Here is a 20445-nt window from a genome sequence, read left to right as displayed (position 1 = left end):
CCTGACGTACTGACGTCAGTCTAATGCGCCCTGACCGACGTCAGCCTTATACTCTGGTATTCGGGCCGACGGGACGCGGACTATACCCAATAGTCAGGACTGCAGCAATGGAATCCTCGAACATCTACATTTATGGTAGGTACAAAACTGTACTTTTCTTTGTAGCCCTAGCACTCTGCAGAGTTTGTTTTCAAGAAATACTTCTGCGATATATATGTTATAACTAAACTAAATGGCATGTACAGTGTAAAATGAGCCATTTCTTTTTTGCAGCCAGTTCTTGTGTCTGGAGTACAGAAAAAGCTAGAAACAGATCTTTGGAAACCAGAAGCCTTCAGCAGTGAGTTTGGAGATCAGGATGTTGACCTGGTAAACTGCAGGAATTGTGCTATCATTTCTGATGTGAAAGTTCGTGACTTTTGGGATGGTTTTGAAATCATCAGTAGTAAGTGCAATTTGTCTAGCTACTTTTTTAGGTGTTGTCTTGTTTTAATTGTTCTTAATACCCATAACTACTAAAGTGAAGAACAGACTCTTATTACATTAGGTGCCAACAAAAATGTGGTTAATCTAAGAAGCGTGGGAGTGTGTGTATGTATGTATGTGTATTTATATATATATATATATATATATATATATATATATATATAAACCATTTTCATTTAGAGTTTTTTTTAACAGGAGAGGTACATTGCTCAGCCATGTTAAAATTAAAGAAAAATGTCAGTGATGATCATAGTTGACTGCTAAAGTACTGACTCTTGAAGTTTCTTTCTGCAGGAGCCCAAAGGTTAGCCAAAATACAAAACCTGTCACCCCACCTCCTTCCCCTTCAGCTCAGTATGTTTGTAGTGTAAAGGATAGTTGTCCAACACCATTTTTAGTCTTTTATTGCAAGAGTTGAATGCTTTATTTGCTGTTGTGGTGCTGTCTGTCCTTCAGGTTGTCCTTATGTCAGAGACTCCTTTAAGTACCCTGTTGGGTAACTTTCTTGTCTTTCCTAAATTATGTATTGTTTGTAGATGTCGAAGCATAAAGTAAGTAACTGTCTAAGATGCAAGAGTGGAATAACACCATGATTTTCTTAATTTCTGTCTTCTTTTGCTTGGTTCCAGAGCACAACATGCATAACTGTACCCATTGTGCATATTTTTACACCACAACTGTTTAAACACCAGAGTCCCTAGAAGAATACCTACAGCCAAATGTAAGTGGATTTCCTAGGCACAGCCTGGTGTCCACCAGTCCCACTTCCTACTTCCGCAAACAAGGAGAAATGTTGTAGAGAGAATTGTGTTCAGGAGACCAGTGAACCAGTTTTGGTGTTAACATCCTCCCCCAGGCTTGAAATTGACTATACTGATGAAGCTCTGTTATGACCCCATACTAGCATGTGTTGTGACCCTGCTTAAATGTGTTGTGCCATTCATCTTGAGCATGTATTTGTAAGTCAAATCTAGCTTGTTGTTCAGGGCTGAAACCGTTGTGCAGAGTTTGGCCTCTGACAAAAAAGTGTGTTTTTCAGGGTGAGGGCGGTAGCCCTCGGATATTTGTTAGGGAAAAATTTGGAGGGGGCCAGATCCAGGTCACAGTCCCCAACTTTTGTCCAAAAGTCTTTAAGTTGGATTATACTTCATAGGTTAGTACTAGGCTAACTGCTGTTTTGGGCCATTTTAAGCCTGGCCAATTACCCCATGTGGGAATCAAACCCTGCACCTTGTGTCTGTAAGGTAAACACCTTAACCATTATGCCACTTTACCACCCTCCCTCCACTCAAAGCTAAGACCCAAGAATCCAAAGCCTCATCTGCTGTCAGTCAGTTTTCTCCATCCACAGCTGACTAGATCTTAACTGTAATTTTCCCACCTATGTTCTCGGGACCTTTTCACACTTGCTGTAGATGTTAAGGAGTTAATGAAATCCAGATAGTCAACCCCTGAAAAAGTCCTGATCCAGAGATACCCCTGCCAAAAGGAAAAGGGAGCCCTACCCCTCAGGGGACTCTTATTCCTCATATTCGGAAGTGTAGAAGATGAGAGATATAGACAGACTTTCCACAGTCTCATTAGGTTCTGATTCTGTGGGAAGACGCACTATCTTGCCACCTGAAAGATGCATCCTTTCAGATGTTTGGTAGTCTGACAAGCTCTCTGAGGCCCACATTAGGTATAGACAGTTTGTAGGGCTGCTTGAACTTAAACACTTAGGCTGTATCTGCACAATTTGAGGTATTGTATGAGATCATGCTTTCTGTGTCTCATCTTTGCAGTGGGTTAGCAACCTTTTGCCCTTTTGCCAGACTGCTTCTGTAGGTCATGGATCCCATAAATGTCTTTATTAAAAAGGTGGTGGATCAGGCTGTGTTTTTCCTGTATTACAGGAAAGGATCTGGTAGGGCTGCAACATGGAGTCCAATTCCAAAATTTGGGGAAAGAAAAATACTTACCAGGTTTGATAAGAAGACTTCCACCTCTGCTACCTTGGCCACTAGGGCTCTCATTTGCTGGGCTCATATGCTCAAATTTCAAATGGCTGTGAGCAGTTAAGTCAGAAGGCAGAGAAAATAGAGGACAAGTGACTTTGGGCCTAAAAAAGAAGGTGCTATATTTCTGCAGTCTTAGGTTGTACAATACCCCATGAAGTGTGGTTGTGGTATAGAAGATGTGGCTGTGATGCAGTAGATGCATCACGTAGGGCACCTGCCACAAGTCTAGAGTAAGAAGAAATGCCTTTATGAAGAGCCAGCAACTTCCATAACATGTCATGGTAGAATACTGTAATATCTCATTGGATAAGGAGTTCCTGTTTGGATGCCGTGCTAAGAAAATCAAAAGCTAGAGCAAAAGGGGAGAAAGAAAGCAATCTGCCTGTGACCACTTTCGATGCCTTTTGTACAAAACGCCAAAAGGGGAAGGGACAATTTCCAGATGAATTGGCAAGACGTATCCCAAAGGTGGATTTGGGGTGACCTCATGCCCGGGACACTTTTAAGGAGCAGCTATGTTTCTCTACAGCAGCTCCCTCAAAAGTATCACCTAACCCCTCCTCCTCTCTTCCTTCCCTTTCGGTCTTTCCCAGGAAAATTATTTATTTAATGATTGTTTGCCGGGAAAGTCTGAAAGGGTTCAAGTCCCATTTTCAGCAGAGGGCTGGGGAGAAATACTCCCGTTTTTCAAAATGAGTAGAAGGCAGTTATACAAGATTGACATAATAAATGTACATGCATACATAGACTAATGGTATGATAGTTAATAAAAAAAATAATGAATGTACATACATAAAATAGTAAATGTATGTACATAGTGTAGTAAATGAACATACATAGATTTGTAATATGTCATTTAATGAAAACATGATGGTTAAAGAATGTAGTAAAATACTAGCTAATGTCAAGCCTGTAAAAGTCTAGTTAGTTTAAAATGGAATCAGCTGAAAATAGATATTGAGTAGGAGGCAGTGAAGTAATTATAGAATGAAAATGGTTATAAGTTACGCAGGAGTACTCATCCAGGTAAAAGGGGGATGTTGAGAGTCGTGGAGAGGGATAGATGATAGTTGGAGATTGTGAAGAAGTAGCTGTATTATGGCCAGTTACATAAGAGTGAGGTAAAAAGGAAGAGTTTGGTGATTATCCAGGAACATTACATGTACAGAGCTGGTGAGTGAGTGAGTAGGCAGGACTTCAGTTGGCTTTTAAATGATTTTAGGGAGTGTTCCATGTCGTATTGCTAGTGGGATGGAGTTCCAGGATTTAGCAAGCTGGTGGGAGAGTAATGAGGTGACAGTAGAATTGTTGAGTTTGAGTACGTGTAATAGATATTAAAATATAATGTAGGATTAGGTATAAAATATACAGGGCAGTTAGACACGTTCTGCTGGCTATTAGGATACCGATGAGATAGTACCCAGGACAGTTGGGTTTCTGTGGTCATAAGATAAAGGCTACTGCTTACAGTTTTTCATGGCTCTGTGATTCAGATGTGTTTCTGCTATACTCGAGGAGCAAATGCACTTAATGCCTGAACTGGTGGGCATTCTTCTGGCACAGAATTCCATAGAATTGGTTTCAGAGTGAGATAGAGGAACACTATTTTACTTGAGAATATACCTACTCCCAGTAGAAGAAGGGTCTTTTAGACCTATTTTGGCCTGAATTAAATTCAACAGGTACTTCCTAGTCTCAAAGTTAAAAATTTCTGGAGCTCTACTGGTGACCCGGTTTCTGAAGGATACTTATCTACATATTCCTGTAGGTGTTCATCGTGTTACCCTGCTGCAGTCATCACACTTGGGTTATCCTGCCATCAGGCGGTCCCGCACTCGGCCCGAATTCCAAAGTCTTGGTTCGGCGTCAGTTGCTGTCGCTTCTTCCCTGACGTCAGTGCGCCAGGGGTATATAAGAGGCATCTGATGCCATTTTCTTCAGTCTTTCTTGCCGCGCGGTGCCCGAAGCAGAAGCAGTTCGCAAGTGCCAGTCGGCCAACACCTGAGATTTTCAAATAGAGTTTCATTCCGAAGTCTTCAAAGCTAAGTACCCTATCGGGGAACCTTTTCTTGCCTCAGTCCGATGTCAGAAAAAGTTAACAATTGCATTTCTTGTGGGAAGCAAATACCTCATAAGGACTTTAATTCTTTTTGTATACCTTGCCTAGGCCCAGACCACGACTTCACTGGTTGTCGGTTTTGTGCTAGGTTCAATAAGCGAACTATTAAGTGACGCTTTGATTTTGCAAGACACTACTTTGGTAGGAAATTTAATTACACTATGCCGTCGGAGCAACCGACTACCGGCGTGCATAAAAAAACGCAAAGATAAAGAAAGGCAGCCTAGATCTAAGCCAGACTCCGAGCCCTCGGCTGGGCCGGTTCTCTGGTTTTCAGTGAGGCGCCTACGCAGCCCCTGGCTACCGCTGAATTGGATCCCAAGACAGCTTCAGATTCTCCAGCAGAGAGTTCTAAGCCGACGCAGCCATTTTCTTTAGGCCCTATTGACGACATTGCAGTAGGAGAAGCCGGTGCTGTAGAAACAACTTCAGTTGCTGAAGGTGTCTTCAGACCGACTACTCTCACCATAAAATCTTATGCTAAACTTAAGACTCCTCTAAAACTAAAAAAGACTTCTCTTCAGTCTCCAGGTCAAGGCCCTATGCCTAAGAAACAGATGCTTAAAATGGCTGAAGATTTAATTTCTTTGATCAGGGGTTTCCAACCCTGCCCCCCAACAAAAGGCCTAGACAAGAGGAGGATTATACCTCCTCTGATCAAGTGTCTGTTTCTTTAGGCTCCTCTGAGGAACAGGATTACTCCTTTCCCCCTTATGAAGATTCTGATGCCGAAGACTCCATTCCCTCAGCTTCTCCCCCTGAAGATTATTCCTTTGGGGAAACCTTACAATACCGCAAGGGAACATTTCCACTGGGAAGGTCAGGACTACTCGACTCAAAGAAAAGGCTCCGAGAGTTTATTTTACTCCCCCAGCACAGACCCCTTGCTATCCCCCCCAGTTTTAGACACTGTGGATGATGTTTTCTTAGAATCTAGTCTAAATCAAGATTCTCTGCCTCCTGCTCCAGCCAAACTAGATCGATACTGTAGAGTGCCTGACTCGCACAAATTCCTATGCAAAAGCCCTGTTGCTGATCCAGAGACAATCTCCCAGGGTCCCAAAGGGGCTAAGGCTTCTATGGCTAAAAATCCTGTACCCTCTGAATGGGACTCCAGAGCACTAGATAGGTGGGGGAAGAAGGTTTACACCTCAGCTACTCTAGCTGTGAGAGCACTAAATTGTCAATTTCACATGCTTAAATACCAGCAATTCCTAATGTCTCAAATAAAACAAAAGATGGGCACACACCCTCAACAGTCTGAATTCAAGGAAATGCAGGATCTTTTGTTGCATGCATCTGAACACGTGGGCAAACATACTTTACAATGTGGTTTTGATGCCTTGGAAGCTTCCTCTAGAGCAGCTGTTACTGGGTCTGTTATACGTTGGCATGCTTGGTTAAAGGAACAATCTCTGCCTGATCATGTTAAAGCAAAGTTACTAGATTCACCCTTACAGCAGGATGTCTTATTTGGGGTTAAAGCAGAGGAGGTTTTAAAGAAAATGGAGGATAAGGCAAAATCTATGCAGACGGTCAAATATTTCTTACAAGTACAGCCCCCACGCTTCAGCAGAAATTGGCCAACAAAAAATTGGTCCTTTCCAGCTTCTGACAGACCACAGAGGGGTAAATACAGGCGCCCAAGGGGCAGAGGACAAGCACAAATCCCTTACAAACCTCGCCATTGGGGCACTGCAACTCAGAAGGGAGGAGAAGACAGGCCACAAACTACTAGAAGGCAAACACAATGACTTGTACCTCAAACTGCCAAGCAAAACTCTCTTGGCAGCTCCCTTGAGAGGAAAATTAGCACTTTTTGCAGACAACTGCCGCATCGTCACAAAGGACAAATGGGTCCTAGACATTATCTCACAAGGATACAGATTCCATTTCCACACCTTGCCAAGGATAAAAGGAATGCCAAACCTGCCACAAAATCAATGGGCAGAGGCACAAAAACAAATTACAGCTCTCATAGACAATGAGAGCCATTCAACTGGTACCTACACAGGAGCAAGGCCAAGGATTTTACTCAAGGCTCTTTCTAGTCCCCAGAAAGGACAATGCTCGGAGACCCATTCTGGACCTTTCAATATTAAACACCTTCTTGCAAGTACCCAAATTCAAGATGTTAACACTACAGCAGCTTCTTCCCATGTTGGGCAAGAAAGCTTGGCTAGTAACGTTGGACCTCAAGGAGGCATACCTGCATGTCCCTATCAGACAAAATTTCAGAAGATACCTCCGTTTCATTGCAGGTTCAACCCATTACCAATTCTCTGCACTGCCCTTTGGCTTATCTACTGTGCCCAGGGTCTTCACAAAATGCCTGGCACCAGTAATTGCATACTGCAGACAGAGGAATTCAAATATACCCATACCTGGACGACTGCCTCATCCAAGCAGAAAGCAAGGACATTCTCTTACAACACCTGACCTTTGTAAAACGTCTTCTAAGTTGCCTAGGGTACACAGTAAACGAAAATAAATCAAAACTAGTGCCCTCACAAAATGACATTCCTGGGTGCCAACTTGAATACAACGGCCCAGATGGCTTATCTGACGCCAGACAAACAACTACAATTAACTCCGTATTTCAGAGCAATGGCAACAAAAACCCAACTCCCTGCAAGAAAAATTCTGCAGGCTTTGGGCTTCATGGCATCTTGCATACTATTAATACCATTTGCAAAACTGCATATGAGGAAATTACAGTGGTACCTAAAAAGCGTATGGACTCAACAGAGCCACAGCTTGGAAACAATGATACCTCTCATTCCCTGCCTTCAACAGGAGTTTCTATGGTGGTCACAGGCATGTCACCTCAACAAGGGTCAGCCTTTCACCTTACCCCCAGCCAGGCAAACTATGACAACAGATGCATCGGACTATGCCTGGAGGGCACACATGGCAGGACGGTGCATCCAAGGCATATGGACTGCAGATCAAAGGAATCTGCACATCAATCAAAAAGAAATGCTAGCTGTACAAAATGCTCTGACAGCCTTCAAGGATCTCTTACATCCAGGACAGCTTATCATAAGGACAGACAACACCACAGTAATGTGGTATATATAAACAAACAAGGGGGTACACACTCTTACCCTCTATGCAGGCAAACAATGACCTTGTGGAACACAGCACTGGCTTACCAAGTTCAATTACAAGCTCAATTCCTGCCAGGAAAAAAGAACACCTTGGCAGACAACCTAAGCAGAAACATCATGGATCCCCACGAGTGGAAACTGGATCCGCAAGTATTTGCAATGATAACTCAAAAATGGGGGCTCCCAGACATAGACCTGTTCGCCAGCCCCCAAAACTATCTACTAACAAAATTTTGCACAAGGACTTTTCACCATCAAGCTTGGAAAGTGGACGCACTCTCATTCATTTGGAAAATGCTGACAGTATATGCCTTTCCTCCATTACCCCTTCTCACAAAGGTGCTGCTGAAAGTCAGGATGGAGAGACCCCGAATGATGCTCATTGCCCCAGACTGGCCACGTCAGCACTGGTACCTACTATTAAGGAATATAGCCCAGGGCCCACCATGGATTCTACCACAAATTACCCATCTGCTCACACAGCAAGACAATCATATTCTACACAGCCAGCTCAAAACCTTAAACTTGGCTCCATGGCAAATCACCTAAGCAACCAGCCAGCTCCTCTCTCACAAGCTGTTATGGATGTTATTCTGGAGGCCAGGAGGGCCCAGCACCAGGGAAGCCTACTCAGACAAATGGAAAAGGTTTTGTGCCTGGAACCAAGCTAAAGGCCAAAATACGCTTCAGCCTGACATACCTCAGATTCTGCAATATTTAACTGAGATGTTACACAAAGGGCTTTCTTTTTCATCTATTAAAATCCACGCCTCAGCTATTTCTGCTCACTACAACACAGATCCTCCCTTATTTTCACATCCACTCCTAAGGCAGTTTCTCAGAGGGGCCAAAAACATTAGGCCTCCCAAGAGAGCACCAACACCTACTTGGGACCTCAGCTTTGTTCTGGAAAAACTTGTGCTGCCTCCTTTTGAGCCAGCTTTCTCAGCTGACTTAAAGTTTATATCGTGGAAGACTGCCCTGCTGCTAGCAATTACTTCAGCGAGAAGAGTTTCAGAGCTTCAGGCACTAATGGCAGTAGAGCCTTTCCTCATTTTTCATCAAGACAGAGTTTCTCTACGAACTAACCTCTCCTTTATGCCTAAGGTGGTATCCAGTGTGACTTTAAATCAAACCATCCATTTACCCACCTTCTTTCCAAATCCACAGAACAAAGGCGAAAGACTCCTGCATTCCTTGGACATTCACAGGCAACTACGTTACAAAAAATCTGACCAGCTTTTTGTATCCTGTGCTACAGCATCACAAGGAAAGGCTATCTCAAAATAGACCATTTCCAAATGGATAGGACATTGCATACGTTTTTGCTACACCCACCATGGAAAACCAGTTCCTACTAGCATAAGGCCCCACTCTACCAGGACAGCAGCTACAACTACAGCCTACCTCAGGGGGGTGCCAACCAAGGATATTCTGGAAGCTGCAACTTGGAGTTCAGTACACACCTTCACCAAACATTACCACTCACAACTTTACTCTAAGACTAGAGCTGGCTTCGCCATTGCAGTTTTGCAGGGCCTTCTAGCCTCCTCTAACCCGGTTTAACTCCACCACCCATCTTTAGCTTTGGGATTCTACCCAAGTGTGATGACTGCAGCAGGGTAACGCGATGAGCATAGTACAGTTTTGTATCTACCATAAATGTAGATGTTCGAGTGTATACCCTGCTGCAGTCCAGGTTACCCTCCCTCCATCCCCTCTGAACTAGCTGAACTTATCTCAACCACTCTGTCCTATTCTACCTCTGTGGTGTATTTGCTTGTGCCCAAGGGTTTTGTTTTATTTTTATATAGCTATATGTATGTATGTATGTGTGTATATATATATATATATATATATATATATATATATATATATATATATATATATATATATTTTGCTACCTGACATCTGGGGCAAGAAAAACTGAAGAAAATGGTGTCTGATGCCTCTTATATACTCCTGGCGCACTGACGTCAGGGAAGAAGCGACAGCTACCGACGCCGGACCAAGACTTTGGAATTTGGGCCGACTGCAGGGCCGTCTGACGGCAGGATAACCCAAGTGTGATTACTGCAGCAGGGTATAGACTCGAACATCTACATTTATGGTAGGTACAAAACTGTACTTTCCAAAGATTCGAGGCAGAAGCGGGTTCCATTTTCTAGTTCACTATCTTGCATTTTGGCTGGTCTGCTGCACCATTTGTCTTTACAGAATGTGTGGCTGCAGTGACCAGGTTACACATGCAAAAACTTCAGTGCTATCTCAGGAACAGGTAGTGTCAGTAGCCTCCCTCCCTCTAGAACATTGTACTCTTGAATAAGAAAGGAGATTACATGTGGTAGATAGAGAGCATCCACTTGAACAAGAGAGTTCCCCTTATGCTTCTCCTTTGGTCTCATATTCTTAAAACCGATTCCTCCAGCATTTCTGGAAGCACACGAAAGAGACCTGAATGGTACAGGTGTTCATGGGGAAAGCAGATGAGAGGAAATCACTTAAATCTATAAAAAAATATGAGAACCATGATATTGGCCATCCAGGCATTAAGCAGGCAAGCCTGCTAATGATTAGGACAGACACCACAGTTTTGTAGAACATAAATAAGGAAGGCAGGGACCATTCTTATCTTCTTAGCAGGCTGTGCAGGATTGTGAGGTGGATTGGGTGATGGGGTGACTAAATGCATCTTTGGCCAGGGCAACAGCTTGACAGATTAATTATTACTATATTAGATGTTAGTAAATGGGCACTGAAGAAATTTTTTGGATCTGGCCCACTAGTAGGAGGGTGTACCAGAAATGGGCCCTTATGCTTCTCCAGACAACAACAGATGGCTCAAAGTTTTGCACTCATATTCCCCAAAAAAGTGGCTTGGGTGACATGACTTCTACATCTCACTGATATGTTTCTGTATACTTTCCCCTCATTTACTTCATCCCCAAGGTTAAGGGGGGAAGATTCTGGAAGAGAGGCCAAGGAATATCCTGGTAGTAGCAGTTCCCCTCATTTCTTTCATCGCCAAGGTACGAAGGGAATTCTGGAGGAAAGGGCCAAGGATGATCCTAGCAGCACTTAATTGGCCAAAGCAAAGGATTTCCTTTGAGAGTTCCCCTTTGCTGCTGCATCAGGTAGATGACCTATCCTTGAGCAGTGGGATCATACATCCCAAATTGAGGACTTAAGATTGACAGGGTGGATGTTCTAGTGCTCAACCCACTAGATATGTTTTCAGTGACTGCAGTACACCTACATTAAGAGAGAGCAGAAAGCTCAGCAGTGTAACGCTGTTTGTAAGTAATCGGAAAAAGGTTCTCACACTGGTGCCTTAAAGGGAGGGCATAAACCATGGCAGGTGCAGCTGTCCATACTTCTCACTTCAGCTGTCAGACCTTTTCAAAGCCAGCCTTGTCTTTTATATATATATTTTTAAGTATCATGCTTCATCCGTCTGCCTGTTTGTCAGTATAACCCCTGTGTTCTCCCAGCTGCCTGTGAAACAGTTCCTTAAGGGGGGGTCCTTCACCTGAGACTTCCCAAAAAAGAAATAGTATCTTGGGACCTGATTTTCTGTTGGAGAGGCTACCCTTACCACTGTTTGTACCAGTTTCTTCTGTCCCTGTCAAGATGCTATCTGGAAAATTGTAAACCAATCTCTGAACTTCATGCTGTCATGTTAGAGTCCTTCCTTGTCCTTCATAAAGACAGAGATGCTTTGTGCATAAAGTTTGCCTTCATGCTCAAAGTGGTGACTGAGCTCTCCGTGATTCAGGCCATCCATTTTCCATTGTTTTTTTTCATTCCACAGAACAAGGAGGAGAGTGTGTTACTTTCCCTTGATGTCTGTCAGATTTTAGCTGGATAGATCTAAACTAAATAGAAAGTTATATCAGCAGTTTTCTACTTTTGCAAAGGGAAATGAAGGAAAGTTGTTCAAATCTAAGTGCATTGCCAACTATATTACCTTCCTTTGCTTCCACCACAGTTGACTGTTGGGCATCTTTGTTAACTCATTCTGCTAGGGTCATGGTTAACAAAACTTTTTTCATACCATGTTTACGCAGGTAGCCTTCTGGACCTCTGCCAGTACATTTGCCAAACATTACAACTTAGGAGACATATCTAGAGCAGGTTTTGCGTGGCCATTCTGTATGGTTTGGTGTCCCCTGCTCATCTTTCATGCTAGCCTTCAATTTTTGCTTAGCTCTAGGAGTCCTCCAAACAGACACTACTGCATCAGTGGACCATGCAGAACATAGTAAGGATGTCTACCATTTATACCAGTGATATCCTGGAAGGGGATGGAGCCCACTGGTCTAGGATGGGAAAGATTACAGCTCTGGTTTTTATATTGGCCTTCAGGTTCCTGCAAGCAGGAATTTTGAGTCTGTACCGAAACAGTAATTCTGCTGAAACATCAGCAGTTATGGTCAGATATTCTTTCTAGATCATTGTTGCACTACTGACTTTAAGGATTTCGTCTCTGCAGGAGCTTGAGACTGGCCTGGATCACCATCCCATGGCCTAGAGGACATCCTCCTTTTGGTGTCAGGATGACTGGTGGTGTAAAGGTTATTCATTAAGCTCCATTTTCATTTCTTACTTGCTGCTGAAGTAGAGGTGAGCATTGCCCATGTTTGTATGTCGCTAGTACATTGAGTCAGCCTGAAAACCACTGGTTCGCATAAGTACTCCATTAAGGAACATTTTTTCCCGTTTCCTACTCATGTACTGTCTCTCTAGATTTCTACTATTGTGCAAAAAAAATAGAAGGGCGATTGTCCTTGTTAGTTTTGAAGAAATCATTTGTGTCAATTCTAGGGGGTAATAAGATTGTTACTCCATGTAGTTACAAAGATCCCAAAATTCCACAACATAGCCTTAGCAGCAGCAACAACTGGCTGTTGCTAAGGTTCAAAGTCTGTTATTAGAATGGTCAATAGAACTGGTACTAAAGAGAGACTGGGGGCTATCTTTTACTCTAGTTATTCTTATTCCATGAAAAGAATGTTGGAGACCATTTTGGACTTAAAATGATAAATGATTCTTTTTTTTGTTTGTACCAAAGTTCAAAATGACATTGGAAAAGCTACTGCCAGTTTTGTTACAGGTGACTGTCATGGTAACCCTAGATTTGAGCATTGCCTAATTTCGTATCTTCATAGCTTTGAGAAACTGACAAATTCTACATTTTAAGGTAGAGAAAGGTCTCATTTCCTGTACTTTGTCGTGGTATTTATTTGCTTGCTTGCTGCAGCCAGGGTCTTTACAAAATGCCTGGATCCAGCAATTACTTTTTGTTGGGCAAGTGGCGTGCACAGCTACCCCAGTCTGAACAATTGCTTGATTCAAGACACACACATTTGAGATCAATCCACATAAACATGGCCTGTTTCAGGAAGGAAGGACTGTCCCTAAATCTGCAAAAACTTTCAGCCCCACCATTTGGGTTATCTTCCTTGTAGCAGACTTCCACTGTGTAGAACAAGAATGCCTTCCTTCTGTGAAAATCCTGCTTCTGAGTACCTGATCAAGATTTAAAATTTCAATAGCATTACTGAAGGAATTTCCTCAGGCTGCTAGCCTACATGGCTTCCTGCAACTTGCCAAACTCCACATGAGGAATCTCAAATGGTAACATTGGTGTCATCTGCTTTCTTTGCAAATGGGTATGCCCCTCTTCTCTTGCAAACCAACAGGGAAACCCCCCCTTCTGAATGCAGACAAGTTCCCAGACAGATACATTTATACACTGGCTGGTGAGCTCACTTACGGGTAACAAAAGTTCAGAATGTTTGGGGGAAAATAATGCAAGACAAACCTGTAACTTTCAAGGAAATAGCAGTTTTCCTAGCCAGGAAAGCATTCAGTCATGGATTGCACCAAGGCCCCCTGATGATTCAAACTGACAGCACTATGGTGATGTGTATATGTAAACAAAAAGGAGGCACTCATTCTGTGCAGACTATCCATGCATGTTTGGGAATTACCACAGGAACTTGGATTCACCCCAATAACTTAATATTGTCCAGATTAATACAGCCACGTAGCTGGTCTATATTATATGATTGAAAATTTAGTCGAATAACTAAAGCTCGATCACCAGATGTCGAAGTTGCAAAACCTCGAACGGCAGTTTCCACAGCGTAACAATTCATTTGGCCGTTTCGTGGATTTCACCCTTTTTACATTGTGGAGCAATCTTGGAGTTGGTATATCTAGTTAGGGGGGCTGGGGGGCACAGCCCCCCCACTTGATTTGTGTTTAATGTGTTTTTTTTTTTTTTTTAGTTGGGACAACGGCATTGGTTCCCTGTGTGGAAACTGCCATTCGTGGTTTTGGGACTTCAACATTTAGTTATCAAGCTTTAGTTATTCGACTAAGTAAAGTTTCTAATCATATAATATTAGACCCCCACATAGCAGACAGCCTAAATATGTCCTCCTTGGATTATGGCATGTAGATGTTAAAAAGACAAGTATTTCTGGACATGGAAGACTTCCAAAATAGTTAAACACTGATCAACAGGCTGATTAGAGCTCTCCCATTGTGAAAACAGAAACTTTGGAAAAGCAGCCAGTGAAACATAGTTATTTTGATAAAAATTCAGTTACTGGTTATTTGCTACACTGCCTGGATGTTTGCAGCTAGGAAATGTAGAAAAAGTAAGAGAAAATCAACTAGAAAATAAGAAAATACTCTGAAGAACCTTGCAGCTGGTCAGCAAGATGCAGTTCATGTATTTTAATATTGTATTCGTATTGTCTTTTAATAAAAGTAATTTTGGGTCGGGTTTCATTGGTCTTCTGTGTGGTCACAAAATACAGTTCAGGTTTCAGTCTCAATACAAGCAGTGACTTCTAATAATTTAGAGGAAAAATTGAATCCAGTGAATTGAGTTTTTAAAATAAGAGACAATGGAGAAATGCAGTCTCAAATGACAAAATGCTGGAAAGAATATAAGCATTAAGTGGTTATTCAAATTAGCTGATTAAACTGCAGTAATCAGAGGTTGAAATGAAGGAAAGACTGGCCAAACACGAGGCTGCCCAAGAAGAACCATTTCAAAAAGTAGTAGACCTTGAAGACTGAGCATGCAGAGAGAACCTGAGATTTTCTAATCAACCCAAGAAACTGGTAGGAAACAGATTGCATTAATTTTATTAAAGTACAAATAAGCAACTAGACTAATATTTCACAAAAGGGTGTGTGTGCTCTGATGTAGTCAGTTTTCATTCCTTAACACTTCGGTTTATATTTACCGGTTTCGTGTGAGGGTGTGGTTGCTGTGAGCTCTCGAGTTTAGTATAGTTGGAAGATGTCTAATTTTACTGTATATATCTTTAAATCTTTATATCGCCTGATAATATAACTTGTCATATTTTAGTATCTGCTATTCCTCCCTTCCCTGCAGTTTTGTGCATTTCATATTATCATTGTTGTTAAACCTTTTTTCTTTCCCCTTTTTTTTTTTTTTAATTTATTTATTTATTTTTACATGTAGTGTATTCTTGATACCATTGTTGGTAAATCTCACTCTTTTTTTTTTTCTTTCCATGCACACACGTGCATATATCTATATATATATATATATAAACACAAACGCACAAAGGAGTTTGTTATATTGGTACTTTTCCGTTATCGGGGTAACGATCCTAATGAGCGCTTGGAATCCTAGCACTCATTATAATGTTGATTGTTCAGCTGCTGCTGACGTGCACACACACTTATTTTCCTGTCAGATGTATAAAATGTGGTCGATCACATTTAATAAATAATGACAATCATTTGACTTATAGACTTGCTTTATTCCAAATAATGCATGCCGACAGGGTTTAAAAGGAAGTGAATCAGCATGCATTTTTGGAGAAAAACAAGTGTATAACTCAAATGATTGCCGTTATTTATTAAATGTGATCGACCACACTTTATTCCTAAAACCACCAGTTGTAGGGAATGCGGAGGGGTGTGAGCCGACATCAAGAGAGTTGAGAGGTATATGTACATGGGACACACATTAATCAGATTGTGTGAAAATGCAGGTAAATGCCATGGTCACACTTTCGGACAGGGTGAAACGGAGAGTAAAAGAAGTGCATGCGTATGTCTTTTTTAACGTAAATCGCAGTCTCAATACTCAAAGCCCCCCCCCCCAAAATAAATAAATAAATAGACTGATGTGGTCTTAGTGGTGTTTAATTAACATATACCTGCAATGCACTGGCTTTGCCACATGCCTACAAGGGAGTGTGCATGCGAGTGTATGGTATGAAGGAGTTGTAATATTTTCTCTTTAAACTGTTAACATGTTCTTACACTTGAATTTCTGCACTTTGTAACCAGCGGCAATACATTTAGGCACTCACACGGTGCTTCATTTCTTTCCTATTTAGCTAATGAACAATCACTTTTCATTTCCGTCTAGTTAGTCTGAGACCGTCATGTGAAAACGAAACGAAATCAGGAAGTACGGTGTTTTGTCCATTCAGATTATCCCAGTAAACAAATGTTAAGTGAATAAATCAAAATTTAAGGAGCGTGATTATCAAGCAAAAACTACACTGTGACTGGATTTATAGGTTTCCTTCAGCACACTTAACTGTTTTCCCGGTACATTAATCGAATAATTTATGACGTGTGATTGTCATAATCAGGAAGTATTTGTTGCCCCGATAACAGAAAAGTACCGTTATATTTTTCTGCTCTTTATTTATTGATAATGTCTGAAAAGCTGTCAGGGTTTAAAAAATGTCGGAAATGTGGTCATAAATTATCTCTGTGTGACTCTCATGATTTGTGTGTTTGTCTAGGCCTAAAACACCTTCAAACAGATTGCAAAATTTGTAAATCATTTAATCCTAGGGCCATTGTGGACAGGAAAAACTGATTTTAAAAGGTTTGCTAACCTCTTCTTTCTCAAAAGCTCTTTCTGGGGCTCAGTCCCCCCAAACCTAAACAAAAGGAGCTTTTTGGTAAACATTTGGGTCCATGTGGATCCTCTACCCCATCTTTGGATCCGATGATGGAACCTCCTGAGAAGAAGCTTAAGAAATCAGATCTGATGCCTGATCCTTTCTCTAAGCCGGTGTTGGAAAATAAATCAACTTTCTCTGATCAGAAGTTGTTACCTAGGACCCCTTTACGCTTAGGCCATAGATCCAGTACCCTCTCACTGCCATCTCCTTTTTTGGAATCCCACTGGCACTTCATGTCCCTCTCAAGCAGCATCTTGTCATTCTTCCAGAAGCTTGACTGAGGCTGATGTGGAGAGAATGATGAAGTTTCTCTTGGTGCAGATTCAGATGAGAGTTCTTCCGTCTCCGACCCCATTGGGTCAGGAAGTCCTTACTAGTACTGCACGACCCATCTTGACTCCTTCAAGCTAACTTATTTTGGTGCCCTTGGATCAGAGTCTCCTGAGTCCCATCTGAAGACTGTAGTATCTTCAGCTCCAAGTGCTTCAGAGCTGAATGAGACTTGGAGCTGAAGCATTCCTGTCTGATCCGAGGCATTAGAGTAAACTTGGAAGTTGTTGGAGCCATCTCTACCCCTCAGAGCTTCGGCTTTGGATAGCTCTGCTCCAACCACTGCCTTGGATGGATTGCCTTTGTAGCATAGGGAGTCAGCGGGGTTGGAAGCGTGGCTTCTTGGCTCCATCAACATCCTTCTTCGTAGAGCTTTCTGCCTTTGAGATGGTGGTGTGTGTGTTCTCTGCCTCTGTAAGACAGATGGATCGTCTTTGTTTCACTGTTGCAGCCATCACCTGTGGGTTATCCCTGCTGTGGTAGCCATCGGCCGGCCCGAATACCAGAGTCTGTGTTTTTCTGCATCAGCTGTAGTCGCCTGTAGTCTGACGTCAGGTCGTCAGTGCTATAAAGGAAGGCAGCTGACGTCATTATGTCAGTCTTTCTTGCCATGGAGCCTGTAGCAGAAGCAGTTTGCATGAGTGCCGGTCGGTCGCTCCCAGGGGGCAGTAGAACCTTTCCCCTCAGATCAAACAGGCAAAGGCTTTTATTCCAGACTATTCCTTGTTCCCAGAAAAGAGGGCACTTGGCTCCCCATCCTGGATCTATCCACTCTGAACACCCCCTGGTGGTCCCCAGATTCAAAATGCTAACTTTGCAGCAGCTAATGCCTATGCTGACAAAAAATGCCTGGCTAGTGACTCTGGACCTAAAAAATGCTTACCCCTACATCCCCATGAGGGAATCCTGCAGGAAATTCCTGCACTTTAGAGCAGCTCACAACACTTTCAGTTCTCTGTGCTACCCTTTGGCTTATCTACTGCACCCAGAGTATTCACCAAATGCTTAGCCCCGGCCATAACGTTTTGCAGATGGAGAAATATACAGGTTTACCCTTTATCTGGACGAATGCCTCATTCAGGCAAAATGCAAAGAAAAGCTGCTCCAGGACCTTTTCTTTGTCAAAACCCTCCTAACTTCCCTAGGGTTCACCATCAACGAGAAGAAATCAAAGCAAAAGACCTCCAGGAAGATCATTTTCTTGGGAGCACTGCTAGACACAGCATCCCAAATGGCCTTCCTATCCCCAGAAAAGCAGAGCTTCCCGCCTCTCGCTTTTACCCAGCTGGCTGCCAGAAGTCACCTCACCATGAGGAAGTTCCTGCATGCCCTGGGGTACATGGCATCGTGCATCCTTCTAATTCTTCTGGTCAGGCTTCACATGAGAAAACTTCATTGGTATCTAAAGAACCTTTGGTGTCAGCATTCAGTCTCTAAAGACCACTCTCCCTCTGATCCCATGTATAAGGGCTGAGTTTCTCTGGTGGGCGGGGGCCTGTGCCTAGAACAAGGGTCTTCCCTTCATCCTCCACCCTACTGGCCAGACCATCACCACCAATGCTTCAGACATTGCTTGGGTCGCTCACCTATGAGGCAGGTGCACCCAAGGTCTTTGGGATGCCCAGCACCTTCCCTTACACATCAATCAGAAAGAAATGATGGCAGTACAAAAGGCTCTGACATCCTTCAAACCCCATCTCAGGCCAGGGGTTCTCCTTATAAAAACAGACAACACTCCAGTAATGTGATGTATGAACAAACGGGGGGGGGGGGGCAGTCTTAACCTCTGTGCAGGCTAGCCATGAACTTCTGGCTAACAGCCGCCTCCATGGGTCTACACCTAATTGCCCAATACGTACCAGGGGTCAACAACACCCTGGCAGATCACCTAAGCAGAAACTTACTGGACCCCCACGAATAGCAGCTCCACAAAAAAATCTTTCTGCAAATCACTCAGGAGTGGGGAACTTCAGAGGTGGATCTCATTGCTTCGCACATCAACCACCAGCTGAAAAAATTCTGTAGCAGGGAGTATCACTTCCTAGCGTGGAAGGTGGATACCTTGACCGTCCCCTGGAACTCCCTCTTTGTGTACGTGTTCCCTCCTCTGCCTCTTTATTCCCAAGGTACTGATCAGTATAAGGGAGGAGCGACAAAAGGCCATCATTGTTCAAGATTGGCCCAGACAGCATTGGTACCCCTTACTGTGCAGCCTGACTTTACAGCCCCACAGGTAGTTTCCCCTGATCTCAGACCTCTTGACCCAGGTGGGGATACTGGACCCAGACTTGCAGACTCCATCTTTCAGCATGGCTAATACTTTAAAAGCAAACATGGGGTCCCTGTAAGCAAACGGGTCCTAGACATTATCACAGAGGTGAGAAAGCCCAGCACCAGAAAATATTACACAGGAAAATGGAAAAGATTCTTCTCCTGGAGCCAGTCCAGAGGGGTCAGTACCTCACTTCCTTCCATCCTACTTATCTTGGACTACCTAGCCGAGTTACTCAAAAGTGGCCTCTCCTTCTCTTCTGTTAAAATCCATGTCTCAGCCATTTCAGCCCATTACGATTCAGACCTACCCCTCTTCTCACATCCTTTGATTAAACAATTCCTCAGAGGGGCTTCTAATATCAGACCTCCCAGAAGGCCTCCCACCCCAGCCTGGGACCTGAATTATGTTTTAGAAAAACTAACCTTGCCTCCATTCGAACCTGCTGTTTCAACAGAATTGAATTACCTCTCCTGGAAGACTGCCTTCCTACTAGCTATCACCTCAGCCAGAAGGGTTTCAGAACTTCAGACAGTCATGGCTGTTGAGCCCTTCATCATTTTCCATGCAGGCAGGGTTTCCTTGAGGACTATAATCCCTCCTTTATGCCCAAGGTGGTATCTGATGTGACCCATGACCAGGTCATACACCTACCTACTTTCTTTCCCAACCCTCAAAACAAGGGTGAAAGAATTCTGCACTCGCTAGATGTGCACAGACAACTCAGATACTACCTGGACCATACTAAACCTTTCAGAAAAACAGACCGGCTGCTTGTCAGCTTTGCCCCAGTAGCAGAGGGGAAGCCCATTTCCAAGCAAAACATGTCCAAATGGATATCACACTGTATCCATTTCTGTTACAGACTACATGGGAAATCCCTCCTAAGTCTTTTCGTACCCTTTCCACTAGGGCAGCCTCCACTTCCACAACCTCCCTCAGAGTCCCCACCAGGGACATCTTGGAAGCTGCCACTTTGGACCTCTGTCCTTACCTTTACAAAGCATTACCACCTACTTCATTTTTTCCTCAAGTCTAGGGCAGGGTTTGCCTCAGATGTTCATCGTGCATGCAGCTGCAGTAATTACAGATGGGTTATCCTGCCGTCAGGCGGGTCCTTGGTCAGCTGAATTCCAAAGTCTAGGTCCGG

General features: G+C 43.1%; 1 protein-coding gene across 1 annotated transcript in view; it reads left to right on the top strand.

Moving 5' to 3' along the window:
- Positions 1 to 20445, top strand: part of LOC122790519 (lysine-specific demethylase 3B-like) — a 1629922-nt gene that overhangs the window by 407308 nt on the left and 1202169 nt on the right. Inside the window, exon 4 of the mRNA XM_044058070.1 lies at positions 274 to 445. Coding sequence (XP_043914005.1) covers positions 274 to 445 — 172 coding nt within the window. The remainder of the gene's footprint in view (positions 1 to 273; positions 446 to 20445) is intronic.

Source organism: Protopterus annectens, chromosome 16.part0 (genome assembly GCF_019279795.1).
Source record: "Protopterus annectens isolate FY-2018-M chromosome 16.part0, PAN1.0, whole genome shotgun sequence".
Lineage (NCBI taxonomy): Eukaryota > Metazoa > Chordata > Ceratodontiformes > Protopteridae > Protopterus > Protopterus annectens.
Note: the sequence above shows the minus strand (reverse complement) of the source record. Positions and strands in the feature narration are given on the sequence as shown.